Source organism: Helianthus annuus, chromosome 5 (genome assembly GCF_002127325.2).
Source record: "Helianthus annuus cultivar XRQ/B chromosome 5, HanXRQr2.0-SUNRISE, whole genome shotgun sequence".
NCBI classification, from domain to species: domain Eukaryota; kingdom Viridiplantae; phylum Streptophyta; class Magnoliopsida; order Asterales; family Asteraceae; genus Helianthus; species Helianthus annuus.
The window spans coordinates 18,424,258-18,439,481 of NC_035437.2; the positions used below are offsets into that span (position 1 = coordinate 18,424,258).

Consider the following 15,224-nt stretch of genomic DNA (forward strand, 5'->3'; position numbering starts at 1 on the left):
CCGCTGGCAACGACCCTTGTTGCACTGGCCACCGTGGTGCCTGTTACAATTGTTGCACCAAGGGTGAATTCCTCGATATCTTTTCTGCCCATGACTACTAGAAAATTGCTGTCTGGGGCTCTGGTAGTCATCTATCTCTTGCTGCTGTGTCAGAGGCTGGACCAAAATTAATCCCTTGCTCAGGTTTTCATCCCACTTGCGTTTGTTATCACTAGAAGCACATGCAGTATCTGTTTTAACACGTTTCGGTAGTTTGTTTTGTTCTTCAGCCTGGTCTGTGAGACGATGAGCAAGTCGAGTGACTTGCTGGATAGTGCCAAGATTAGCTGCGGTTACATGACTCTGAATTTCGGGCACCAGACCCTTGAGATACAGTTCGATGCGTTTGGTGGGAGGGTATACCATAGTGGGACAAAATGTGGCTAATTCATTCGATCTCTTTGTATAAGCTTCAATTTCCGACCCCACCATCTGTAGGTTGAGGAACTCTACCTCTAGTTTGTGGATGTGTTCACGACTGCAAAACTCTTCCTTAATTAGGTCCTTGAACTCGTTCCAGGGGGTGGCATTAGCAGCTGCCAGCCCTAACATCTGAACCTGTGCTTCCCACCAGGTTAATGCAGCACCTTCAAGTGTTCCAGTAGCAAACTTTACTCTACGGGACTCAGGGCAATCATGCACCTCAAAATCGGTTTCGAGCCTCTCGAACCAGTGGAGGAGGCCTTCAACTCCCTCAGTTCCACTGAAGGTACTAGGTTGGCAATCCTTGAGATTTTTGAAGGTGTGAACAGGTGACTGAGCGTGTTGACCTCCTGCTTGTATGGCTGCAAGTGCCGCAGCAATTCGTTCGTTAATGAGAGCCGTCAACTGGGCTTGTGTCATGTTGATATGTCCGGCCATGATCTTCATAGCAAATGTAACGTAAGTGAGAGAGGTTCGCGAATAGTGCGATGACAGAAGAGTGTAAGCACATAGGTGTTCTCAAGCAATAACAAGTAGTGAGCAAAGTAGTGTAAGCATACTACAAGCAAAGTTCTATGCAATTCTAGCATGTAGGCAATAAACATAAACCTTATTACCTAGGATGTTGAGTCTTGCACGTGGAGCGAAGCGTCGTTGTGGATCGTTGAGAGCACTGTTCTGGTTATAGTCTGGTTTTAATAAAAACGTTTTCCCATAATAAAACCAAGTTCTCTATAACCAATGGCTCTGATACCAATCTGTCACACCCCCAAAATCCACCTGCGGAGTATCACCGCTTGGGAGCGTGACTGACCAGGATCAAGCCACCAATCATATAGAACAATATATATAGTAAAAGTAATTGCCATTTAAACCAAACCAAATCCATATGAAAGGTGTTCCAAAACATAAGTAAGTTATCAATGTTTAGCAGAAGCGTATAAATAAAACCCATCACAATAAGGTATCAAATGTCATAAGTGTTTAACAAGACAATCACGATCCAAGCCCACAACGACCAGCTCCTCCCTGTGCAAGCTCCATGTATCTAACGACCTGCAAGGCATGTAACAGAGGATCAATAACTAGTTGAGCGAGTTCACAGAAAGTAAGTGCGTAATAGTAAGTTCTTTGGTAACATGTGGCTCTACTGGGCCGATAGTACATTCTATGGGTGGGGGCTTCCCATGTTGTATAACCACTAGACTATTCGTAACCATAAGTGTTCTTCACAACCGAGAACAGTAGTACATACAAGCTTTACGTAGGTATTACGTAAGTATCCTTCACAACCGAGGATAGTAGGAAGTATAAGTATACGTATATTGTAAGTATGTGTCCTGCACAACCGAGGACAGTGAGTAGCATAAGTATGTGTCCTGCACAACCGAGGACAGTGAGTAGCATAAGTATGTGTCCTGCACAACCGAGGACAGTGAGTAGCATAAGTATGTGTCCTGCACAACCGAGGACAGTGAGTAGCATAAGTATGTGTCCTGCACAACCGAGGACAGTGAGTAGCATAAGTATGTGTCCTGCACAACCGAGGACAATGGTATGGTAGTCTAGTATTAGTGTCGGTACGAATCTATTCAACCTTATTCCTTCAATCCCATTCCCAAGCCCAGGGAATCCCATGCCTTAGTAAGAGTGTGAACTCACCTTGGGTTGCTCGGTATGCTATGCTCTAGGGTTTAACAATTGTCTAAGTCCGTTACACAAGACCTAGGATATGTTGCACATGATACGATGTAAGTGTTTGCATCAACTTAGGGTTTACAAATCCTTGATATTCGAGTAACTGTGCTTTGTGTGTTTATTGTGTACATGATGATATCACATAGAATGATCACGCATGCAAGATCATACAGTTGCATTCAGTATCATACGATCATGTATAGAATCATACGTCACATAAACAGTTAATCATTTTCTCGTAATTCATGCGTCGTGTCTTTGATTACATAGTTTAATCTAACGTGGATGTTAATGTAATTGTCACAGTTAACAGACTTAACAGATCCATCATACTAATCAGAGTTTATACTTAACGGAGTTGAATAATTAATTCAACAGAGTTAACAATATCAATGAGATGCTAGCAGAGTTAACCTATGCAACTTAATGGACATAATAGGGTTAACATATAACATAATTACTAAACTAATGAGGTTATTAAGGTAACAGTGTTAGCATGTTATTGAACCAACAACCCTAGTACAAAAACTTGGACATAACGTCAAGGCATAACTCGGATCACATGGGTAACATCATACAAAAGTCGGACTAGATATCACAAAACTCGGATAGAAGTAGGGGGTCACAAAGGTCGGACATGAGGTTGGGGGGTTAAAACTCGGACCAGGCTTTGAGCCTTTAAAACTCGGACAACCCACAACAAAGTACTCGGACTCTTGCACTCCTTATAAAACTCGGACAGGTGATGTGGTCATAAAACTCGGACAAGGTCTTGGGGCCAAAACTCGGACAACCTTACAAGGCAAAACTCGGTCCCCTTATCATTTAAGAAGTTCGGACTTCGTGATGAATCACTAAAAGTCGGGCTATGTAGTGTTGCTAAAAGTCGGACAAGCACAACATCATGTAATACTCGGACAAACTTGCACGATCAAAACTCAGACTACAAGTAAAATAATTCATCGAGCAGAACATCAGCCACAAGAAACATCAGTTACATTCATACGAACAGGAACCCTAATTCATACACTTCGCAGAGCAGGAATCAATCATCAGTCAACCATACTAACATGCCTTGTGACATCAGGCAAATGATCATTCACCAATCAACATCATTATCATAATACTCAGAATCCAAAAACAACAATCACAGAACGTCACATGAAAGCTAGGGTTTACAAGTATTACAATAATCAGGAATTGATACAATCAAACAATCAATAAATAGTAATTATTTACCTTGTGTTGATTCTAGAGAAAATGTGGAATCGAAAGTGATGAATCGCTTGCCAATGATGATGTGATGATTGCCAGAGAAGCCAAAGAATGAAAGTACGTGCCTTGTTTCTTGTGAGAGGTTTAGTGAAGGATTAGGGTTAAGTATCATATAAGTTTCACTAATAACTCCACATACCCTTAATTACTATATCTTACACAAGCACACCATCTCACATTAATTTCACAGTTTCACCACCAAGTTCATACATTTAACAAATTTATCACAATTAACACATAACCAGGTATAATCACACAACATACCTCATTGTATCAAAACGTATCCAATTTCCATAGCAATTAATGTGCAAATAATTAACTACACAAACAATGAACGTGCAATAAATGCGAAATAGAATCTTGGAAATTCGAGTTGTCACATTATCCCCAACTTAAAAGAAATTTCGTCCCGAAATTTAGCATGCGGTTACTGAGGAAGCTAGGTAGTTGTATCGTTTACTGGTTTTCCTGGGGTGTCACATACCTGAAGGTTTTAGCTGGGATATGTTTGTTGATGAAAAAGGAGAATTTAAAGCGTTCATTGCTAAGATCGTTAAAGAACCAGATATGTTTGCCACATGGATGAAGTCTATTGGTGAGACTGTGAAGAATGTGGAGGAAGAGTCTGTTGCATCTGGTGAAAGCTCACAGAGTGCAGATGAAAGTTTACGAAGTGATGACAGTTCTGAAAAATCTGTAGAGTTTGATCAGTCACCAACTGATGACAGTAGTGATGATGAGGAAGAAAAACATATTAACATTGCAAAATCCCATCTTTCTCCTGAAAGTTTTCATTTTTATTTTGCAGATCGCCTGAAGAAATTGAAGGAGAAACAAGCTGCAAAAGAACAAAAAGAAATGAAGAATGAAATTGTTGCTGAAAAAGATGAGACTGTTCAACCTGAAGAAGTTAACATTGCTGCTGAAAAGACTGAGCAAGTGGGTGAAGAAGAAAAAGTGATTGAAGGTGAAAAAGTTGTAGAAGTGGTGAAAACAGTTGAAGTTGAAAAGATTATAGAGGTTGTCAAGCCATGTTCAAAGTGTCTTGAAGATTGCAAAGAATGTGCAGCCAAAGATGAGAAGTTGGCAGAGTATGAGAAGATGAAGGAGCAGTTACTGTTCAATCTTAATTATGTGAAAGAAGATGTCTTGAACAGAATGGTAACTGGTCTTCAAAAGACAAACTCTGAGAGAGAAGATGCTTTGACGATGATGAATGCTGTGATGATGTCAAAGCAAAAAGCTATCAACTTCTATATTGAAGAGAGTGCTAAGTGGAAGCAAGAGTTGGAAACAGAGAAAATTGAGAATGAGAGAATTAGACGTTTATTACAAAGCTATTCTAGTTCTGATTATCTCATTGATCGAATTTATCCAACTGTTGCACGTTTCGAAGCTTTCCAAGATGACAAGCAAAAGAAGAAGGATACTGATAAGAAACCGACTGTTAGCTATAACAAGTGTCCACCTCCAATCTGGGAAGGGTATTCTCCTAGAAAACCAAACGAGGAGCAACTTGAAAAAGCAGTCAATATAAAGCTAAAAACCGACATAACTGATGAATTACCAGAAAATATTGACGTCACTTTCACATCGTCTGACACTGATCATGAGTCTGAGTTAATCAAAAAGGTAGTCGATCAGGTGTTGGATACTGATGAGGAGTCCGAGTCAAAGTCTGAGTCTGGAGGGTCAAATTCGTCATTCAACAGTCCTAAATCGTCGGTTAAATGGGTTTATAGCAAAGAGTTTCTGTTAGAAAAATCAAACTTGAATGATGAAACATTCGAAGTAGCATATACTTTGAATGATTCTGACAAGCTATATTTTGACAAAAAGTTTCCAATAAGAAGTGTTAGGTTTGACATGATCAAAAAGGTTTTCAAAATGACAGAAATTAATATTTCTGAAATAAAAGATTTAAATCTTACTGGAAAACCTAAAAAATACACTTCAAGAGTTCAACAACGTTTAAACAAGAAAAAGGGTTACAATTCTGGTTCTGGTTTTCAAAAGAAACTAAACCATAATGGTAGCTACAAAAAGACAGGTTTAGGTTTTATTCCACCTAAAAATCACAAAAATGAAAAATATGTTCGTGATTTTAAATCAAAAATGACATTTGTTTCAGGTGGAAGTGCCAAGGATGAACAGAAGAAACCTTTCTGGAGACAATCAAACCAGGAGTTTCTTGCTGAGAAGAAAAGGAATGGAACTGTCCAAGAGAGACTCGAACCTGTTTCAAATGCAATGAAGCTGGTCACATTGCATGGAACTGTCCGAAAAATGCCAAGACAAAACAGGGAGTTTCTGAGAAACTAAAAGAGAAAGTTGTTGATGTTGAACCACTAATCGAAAAATTCAAAATTTTTGAAAATTCAACTTATGAGGTTGGTGAATCTTCGAAAAAGAATTTTTACAAAATAAAAGCAAATAACAACCAAGTGTGGGTTGTCAAGAAGGTTGATGAGAAAGTCGGCGACGAAACTGGTTCCACAAAGCCAGAAGAGCCACAGGTTGAGAAAAAGAAAGGAAAATCTGCGTATTCAGTGAATGATGATGAATTTCCATCACTGAAGTTTGAACAAGTGAAACAAAAAGTTGGTAAAGTTGAGATCTCAGATCAGTTTTATTCTGAGAAAACCGAGTTTGATGTCGAGAAAACATTCAATGGGAATGTTAAGAAAATTTTTGGGAAAATGCTTGATGGGAAAGTTAAAGGGGTTAAAGATTTTTACGCAACAAAGAAAGCAACTTTTAACCCAACTGAACAAGAGCTTAAAGAGCTAAAAACACCCAAGGTTGGTCAGACTTGGGTGGAAATTCTTTTCCCTTGGACATCTGACTACGCCGGAGATCCCAAGTTTGTAATCATGGATCAGGAATCGGCATCATTCTAGTTTTTTTTTTTTTTTGAATAGATTGTTTGAAAGATTTTGAATGAGTTTAAATATTACAGGTTGAAGGACTACGCTGGAGCTTCCAGGTTGGTAAGTGAGAAGCAGGAATCGGCATCTTTGATTGGTAAAATGACGTGTGTAGATGTTTGTTTTCTACACATGGTACAGGTGTTTGTGTTGTTACAAGTGGTACAAGTGATAATTCAAGGTCATTAAGTTGAACTTGATATTAATCATACAAGTGGTTGAATGAACAAGATGATGAACCAATCCCTACATGTGGTAAAAACAAACTTATTTTCCGGAAAAATCATTTTGATTAAAACAAACTTAAGTGTTTTGAAATCATAATGAGAAAATAGTTTGTTGAAAGGGGGAGTTCTGATTGTTTATGCCAAGTGAATGGCGATCTGAGGCGATTCGATGTTGGTTGTCAAATTTTCTGTACAGTTTGTTTTCAATTTTCTTTAATGTGTTTGCATTTTAGGGGGAGTAGAAAATTTCAGAAAATCCAAAAACATTAGAAAATTTGAAAAAGACAAAAACATTATAAAATGTAAAAAGAGTTTTGTTGTATAAAAGAGGAAATGATAGTACATCAGTAGACTGTCACAACATGCTAAAGAATTGGAATGTAAAAATGTGATAAACAATCTCACTGTGGATATGCCAGTAGGTTTTTGCACATTTAGTAGATTGTGATGAGATATAAACCTAAAAATTCAAACTTGCTTATTTTGTGGGTAACAACTTCTTGGATATATGGGTAACCCCCGAAATCTTGTTTGAAAGGTCCCTCTTTTTGAGATACTAGGTCTTTATGCTTAGTGATATCTGGGGTATTATTCCGGGACTTTTGCTGAATGGAAGTTCTGACCTAGTCCCCGCATAATACTTTCCGCAAATGCTTGAAAAAGCGCAGCCCTCAGCAAATTGATGAAACAATAAAATTGATAGTCATTGCTGTTGAAACAAAAGATCCTCTAAAGGGGACACACCAAAAAGTCGAAGCCGTCATCTCTCTGCGTATACGGAAGTATCGACCTGAGCTCTCACGGCCCTCGCACCTAACCCCTTACAGATATCATCTAGGTATACTCACCTGTAAGACTGAATATTGGGATCTGGATACGGGAGTATATTCAAGCAGTGGGACACGCGAATAAGTTTAAGTTCTTAAGACATTAATTTCGTATCTCGAAACATTTGAACTTTGTGTGAAAATTTAAGAGGACCAATATACTGACAATCTAGGTAAATTGTTTATAACTTAAAATGAAATCAAGCTTAACGGTGTTGATGATTTGTCTCAAAAACTGATATGATCCTCTTACACAAACTCACAAAAATATTTTTTGTAAATATTTTTTTTTACTGCATCTCTTTACATTTCGAAATCCAAAAAGATTTTCGGTGTGTTTTAGCATAAACTTTTGAAAATTCAAAAAGATTTTCGACAACTGGTATTGAAAAGCTGATTTTCAAAATTCCGAGTGCTAAACATGACGAGCAAAATTTAAGGGGGAGTTTGTTCTTAATTTCTTAATTGATTGTATTTTAATCAAATCTTCAAGTGGTTCATCAGAATTATATGAGAAAAATCATTCTGGTTGTTTTTGAGGGAGAGTCTGAGTTAGTGTATGTCTCTATATTTGAAATGTGTAAATATGTGAAACTTACTTTGAGGTAGAGTTTATGCAGGTTAAGTATAAGCTGGGTTTATAGATCTTGAGCTGGAAGAGAGCCAGGTGTCGATCTTGGAACAATCTTCTGAAGAGCCAGGTCATTCGATCCTGTCAAGCTTATGTTTTAGAGAGTCAGGTTACGATACCTGAGGACTCTGATTGTAGAAAGCCAAGCAACGATCATGGACCTGTGAAATCCAGACAACGATCCTGAAGCTGATGATGCTGATGAACTTAAGGAATGCCAGCATATCGCAAGGGAGAGTCTGAAGACATGCGAGAGAAGATAGAAAGAGTGAAGCCTAGAGACTTATCAAGACTGAAGATACGAAGACTCGACACAGTCAGACTCGTCAACATCTGAGGGGGAGTCTGTTGGTGCATACACCTGTCGTCTTCGTCTTGTATCGAGTCTTGCATAGAATTGTTTAGATTAGGGCATGAAATGTTGATTTCCCACGAAATGGACATGACACTTTCGTGGGGAATCAGAAAATTGTCATTTCGTGGGGAATCAGAAAGTTGCACTTTCGTGGGGAATCAGAAGATTGCTATTCCGCTCCAACTGGTTTGTGTCTTTTCGAGCGGAATCAAAGATAGTATATATAGTCATTAGGAGCGAAATCATTGTAACGATTCTCAAATTCCGTACCGAAGTGCTGCCGGTGTGAGGACTGATTGTATTTGCTGTCAAATCAATATAATCAGTGTTTAAAGTGAATTGTTTGTTGTATCTAAGTCTATTTCTTGTTTTCCGCACCTGAAAGATCAGAACCTCTCTGAACGACTCGTTTGGGTCACAAAACGATCCTACACATAATCTTATCTTCCTCTTCACATTTGCTTATTTTTAAGACTGCTTCTGTCTTTTCTATCCAACGTAGAGCTGCAATGGCTCCTTCATTGCCAGATAATTATATCGGTTTGCAAGACCAGAATTCTTTGTAAGAACAACCAAATGACATGGTTCTTCTTCTTTTTGGAATAGGCAATTGAAGTAGTGGTCCATTATTCACGCTATGATTGGGTTCAGTAGGTCGTCGTTTACTTCCACTATTAGTTTTATTATTTTCTGCTTCTTTAACAGTCTTGATGATATATGGCATAACATCTATGATTCCTTGTGCTACTATGTGTTGGATAGCCCTGTTATCTATTTGGTTCCCATTATTATCGTTATTCTGGTTTTCCTGATTCACTTCGTTATCCATCTGAATTATAAACATTTATCAGGTACTAATATCATGGAATAAGATTTAATGTAAACAATCATACAAACACATTGATCAAAATCGTCGAGCATTGCGACATTCTACTCTTTATATATATATATATATATATATATATATATATATATATAGGTAAAGGATCCTGTAAAAAAGGCCTAAATTGTGAGAAAGGTGAGAAAGAATCTCAGCCATTAGATCATTCCATATTAATTTTATTAGATCAAGGTTATATTAGTAATTATACAAACAAATCTAATTAAGGATCAAATCTTTGTAACCGATTTTTCTGAGTTTTTTAAGGGAATTCGATTTTTGAATATTTTATCAGATCATCTAAATCTTTAAATCATCTCGATCTCTTAATCATTATAAATTCGCTTTCAAATTTCTTATTTTTGATCATGCATACAGACTGAATTACGCATACAATCGTTAATCTGATTCATACTTTCTTTCTTCATGGAGAACGACGATCAAGGTATTTATGTATCTTTTATTCGCAGCTTATTTATGTAATTGTAATCAATATTCAATTAAAATCATCTGTTTTTTTTATTGGAATTCTCATGAACACCAGTTATAACTCTGTATGGTGTGTTTTTTATACGTGCATGGTGTGTTTATGTATGTTATCGAAGTTGAAGCTGGTATGTGTTCTTTATTTAGGTTGATGATGAGTCATGGTGTTTTTTTCCATTGGATGTTCCTTACAGGGTTTTTATAAGTACATGGTGTTTTTTCATATAAATAGAGGCTGGTTTGTTATAACAGTTGTTTGTGGTGTTATTTTATAGATATTATGTTGTATTGTTTTTTTACTGTAGAATCATTCAGTTGATGATGAGTCATGGTGTTTTTATATAAGCAGAGGGTGTTTTTTTATACGTACATGGTGTTTTTTCGTATAAGTAGAGGGTGTTTTTTATACGTACATGGTGTTTTTTCGTATAAGTAGAGGGTGTTTTTTCATAACAGTGTTTTTGTGGTGTTATTTCATACGTATTATGTTGTATTGTTTTTTTACTGTAGATTTATTTTCGCAGGATTTCAAACCTATCAGCCGGTTGGGAAACTACAACTGTCTCCAAACTCCGGTAAGAAGACTTATTTACCGGAGGTAGATGAATCGCTTAAGCCGAGGGATAAGATGACCTTTGACACAGTGAACAACGCATTCCTCTTTTATCAGAAGTATGCAATGGCTTCAGGCTTCACTGCCAGGAAGTCTTCTCAATACACACATCATGGTGTTATAAAATCTAAATGGTTTGTTTGCTCAAAGGAGGGGACTAAACCTTTTAAGGCGATCGATACATCTAAAAAGATTGACACCTCAAATAATGGGTCAAAGAGGAAATTTGTTCGACGTGTTCCTTCTATAAGGACTGGGTGCAAAGCACGTATGTGTATAAAGTTAATGCCTTCGAATCTATACGAGGTATCTTCTTTCAATGAGGCACATAATCATTTTTTTGTTGCTGAGGAAGATAGGCATCTACTCCCCTCTAACCGAGGTATGAACTACATGCAAGAGCAAGCTGTTAACGCGTTGAGTGCCTTGAACATTGGCCCTGTGAAAGCGTTTAATATCATGAGGACATTGTATGGTGGGTTTGACAAGGTTGGGGCAACCAAAAACGATTTTAAAAATTTCAAGCGAGACCTGAACAGGTATATATCGGAGTTTGATGCTGATATGATGATTAAACGGCTTTTGAGGAAGAAAGAGTACATGCCTAACTTTTCAATGGAGTATATAACAGACGAGAATGGAGTTTTAAGGGGTTTGTTTTGGGCAGATGAAGATGCCAAAAGGAATTTTTCTGTGTTTGGTGATGTTGTTTCATTTGATGCCACATATCGTCGTAACAAGTAAGTTTGGTAATTATTATATTTATTTTGGGTTTTACAGCTTATTTTTCTTAAGTATGTGTAATTCATTTTTATGGTGTTTTTATTCCATATTTGTTTTTTAGGTACAACATGATGTTTGTTCCATTTACCGGCATCGACAATCACAATCGCAACGTTACTCTTGGTGCCGCTATAATAGGAAACGAAACTGCTGAAACTTACAGTTGGTTGCTAAATGTGTTTCGTCAAGCATTTGGTCGTGCCCCTCCGGTGATTGTCACCGACCAAGACCCAGCCATGAAGAAGGCTATCGAAGATACATGGCCCGAGAGTAGACATAGGCTATGCATGTGGCATATCATGGACAAGCTTTCTGCTAAGGTATTTAGTTGTTCGTCCTTTTAACCTTTCATACTACTTTTTAAATACTTTTTGGTGATTATGGTGTTATATGTTATTCAATGGTGTTTTAGGTTGGTGCTACAATCTGCAATAATACAGATTTCAAAAAGAGGCTGTGTGCCATTGTGTGGACCGATTCAATTCTACCAGTTAAGTTTGAAAGTGAGTGGGCTACCATATTGAACGATTTTAACTTCGTTGATCATGAGTGGCTGCAGTCACTTTACCAAATCAGGCATACTTGGATACCAGCTTATTATCGTGAGGAGGTCATGTCCGGGCTTATGCGTACCACTTCTCGTTCAGAGAGCGAGAACCATTTCTTTGGACAGTTTTGTAACCCGGGTTGCACACTTGTCGAATTTCTCGGGCATTTTGATTCTGCTATTGAAGCTCAGAGACATGAGCACAGGAAGAATGACCATGACACCAGAAATACAAACGCTAAAATATGGGCTGAAGACTTTGTTTTGGAGGATCAAGCGTCCACGATATACACACGCACTATATTTTTTGACCAGCAGTTGGAGATACAAAACGGTATACACAGATGTGCTATCGGAAAGTGGGAAAACATGGGTGACTTCGTTAACTTTTGTGTGAAGGACTGGGAACAACCATGCACTACTTTCTTCGAGGTATACACATGATGTTTTGTAGTGTTATTCTTGAAAATTGTACAGATCTTGGTGATTTCCAGTTGCATATGGTGTTTTGTAGTGTTATTTACGAAAACTTTATAATTTCTAATGGTGTTTTATAGGTTATGATGCGGGAGGACGACATGATTGTGTATTGTACATGCAAAAGATTTGAACAGTTTGGGTTGTTGTGCTCACACATCTTTTGTGTGCTAAGGATGCTTGACATTAGGGAGTTTCCACAACGCTATATATTACGACGTTGGACTCGGGAGGCTGTTCCAAATAGTGCCCCTGGTGCTATTCTAGGTATCAATGAGACTGAGGATCATTATAATGAAGTTAACCGTGTTGTACGTGAGATCACATATTCTACAGAGTCGTTTATTAATCAGCTTATCACCAACTTTGATGCGCTATGCTCGTTCAGGGACCATGTTGTTAATTATTTCAAAACTACGGATGAGTCTGTCGTCAATGCTCCACCTAAGAGCCGTCGTGAAAGGTTTGCCGAAATTACTGGTAACACAAAACCATCAGAAGCAACCGTTCGTGTTCCCATTGGAACAAGATTCAAAGGTATGGGTAAGCCTAAACGGATGAAGTCCAAACGTGAAATTGCATTAAGTCAGTTGGGTAAAAAGAGCCGTCAATGTCAAAACTGTTTTAGATACGGTCATAACAGACGTACTTGCAAAAACCCTACCCGGACTAAAGAACAAGCTATGGCCGAGGATGACGGTGAAGAAGCTGATGAAGTTGACGAGGAGGAAGATGAATGGGAGGAAGTTGAAGAAGATATGGATGAACAAGATGAGGATGAATTAGACGAGGAGGATGGGGAAGAGGAGTAGTAAGTTATTTAGAGATGTCTAAAAGTTTCGTTATTTTTAACATACTTCCTTCTTGTTTCGTACATTGCTAGGTTTTTTATCGTTTTTCGGATTCGCATACACTCATGGATTTATTTTGTTTGCTTTTGTTCGAATTTTAATATTACCAGTGACAAGGTTTATATATTGTTTCTGTTAAATATGTTTGTTTTTTGTTAACCAATGTTGTTATTTTTTGTTCAGTGTGTTTTATTATGTATGTTGCAATTTGAATAGTGTTATTTGTCCTCCCTCAGATATTTATTGTAAACCAGTGGTTTTATGTGTTTTTCATGGAGTTATTTTTTTGTTAATGGTGTTATTTGTTAATTCAAGTTGAGTAGTGTTATTTGTCCTATCTGAGATATTTCATTGCTAACCAGTAGTGTTATTTGTAGTTCAGGGTGTTATTTATTGTTAATGGTGTTATTTGTCTATATAGAAATTATTTTTTTTAATTTGTTAAACTGTGGTGTTATTAGTTGTTCAGGGTGTTATTATTGGTGTTCATATGTTCAGGTTGTTTATTTATGTATGTGTAGCGTTATTGTGTTATTTACTTGACTATCGTGTCTTAATTGTGCAGGTTGCAAAGGAGTTGGTATGTTTTTTTTACATAATTAACATGATCATCATTTACTTTGTAAAAAACTATCTGGCCAATACGCTTTCTTTTTTGTGCCGGAAATCGCAATATTAATTCATTAAAACACCAGAATAAAAAGGTGTGTAAAACACAAACAGCTTACGATTGTAATCATACTTTACATAGTCAAACTACACCATAATCACAACTTTGCCAAAACGCTAACACATCATAAAATCTATATTTCCCAAAATGTTTGTCTTTTAACAAAAAGTTTAACTTGCTCTGCTGTCCACCTACACTTCAGCTCCCAACCTTTCAGCAATCCGATTGATTGCATTGTCTTCCATTCTCAACCTATCATCCTCGTCCAAAAGTGCATATTCTTATACTTCTTGTTCCACTTGTCCCCGTTCCGTATTCACGTCGCTTAGGAGCATTTTTGAGAGGTACTTCTTACGCAGATCCTCGATTTCGCATGCTTGATCAGGCAAAACCAAGCCAGTAACGTCCCTCTCATTCGATAAACCACACATCCAATGTCCAACGTGTGTTCCTATTCAATACCAAACCATCAGAATTTTTCATATTTCGTGTACATTTATTTTAATTATTTTTTAATAAACAGAAATATAAACGCGATTACCATTGTAAGTTTCCATATGCCGCATAAGGAAAATACCACAGTCGATGCCATTGTAAAGTGTTTGCCATGGCAACTCTAGTCGAACTGGTTGTGTATTCCTTCGCTGTGCAGCGATTTTTGGATGCATCGGTCTTAGATACCGACAAAATGTACTTATCTGCAGTTACAAATTATTGATGTTAACAAATAATTTTTTTTGTTACGGCAGCTGTATAAATATAAACATTCACAAACATACCATCTTCTCCACATTTCCTTGGTATCTTTCTAATCCTGCAGCACCTTCTATGTTGTCAATAATAAAGACATCTCTTGTTCTCAAGTTGAAAAACAGCAGATAGTAATGTCGCCCGGTCAACATAGGTATAAACACCATCTCAAAGTTGCCTTTAAATACTTTTGGTTTTGTTGAATCCAGCACAGCATTCATGTTGTTCGTAAATTCTGCTAATCGTCCATCTTCAGACAACGCGAAATCTTTTTCCAGCTGTGGTGTTTTTCAGGTAAACAAAAAAAGAAATTATGGTGTTAAGTTAAGAATTCACAATCACATAATGGTGTTTTTTAAGTAATACACAAATAAACAATTGTGTTATTTACATAAACATGGTGTTAAGTTAATACATGGTGTTATTAACTATGATCACGTGATACGGTCTGTTTTCACTTAATAATCTGCAGAAATTAAACTTACCAGCATTCCTGCGTTGCAGAATAATCTTGGGGCTGTCCCCATCCTCCTCTTTTTTTCTTCATGGTTCAACAATGCGGCCCAGGCACTGATGACATTCACGTGCACAGTTACACCAGGCATCATCGATTCAAAAGGCCCCCTCATAACCGACACGTTACCGTTGTCGCTGAACAAAATATCCCTACAAACCGAAACACCATCGACACGAATGTATAATTCAATATATGTTCAAAACTTATAACGTATAATACACCACATAAATACGTTTTTTAAGGTTCAA

At 37.4% G+C, this 15,224-nt stretch overlaps 1 protein-coding gene across 1 annotated transcript; it reads left to right on the forward strand.

Moving 5' to 3' along the window:
* Positions 1-4,293: 4,293 nt before the first annotated feature.
* LOC110942757 (protein FAR1-RELATED SEQUENCE 5-like) lies at positions 4,294-13,000 on the forward strand. Its single transcript, XM_022184521.1, has 6 exons — positions 4,294-4,455; positions 10,074-10,134; positions 10,293-11,121; positions 11,226-11,484; positions 11,577-12,143; positions 12,269-13,000. The coding sequence occupies exons 1-6, from the start codon at positions 4,294-4,296 to the stop codon at positions 12,998-13,000; spliced, it is 2,610 nt and encodes an 869-aa protein (XP_022040213.1).
* The last annotated feature ends 2,224 nt before the right edge of the window (positions 13,001-15,224 follow it).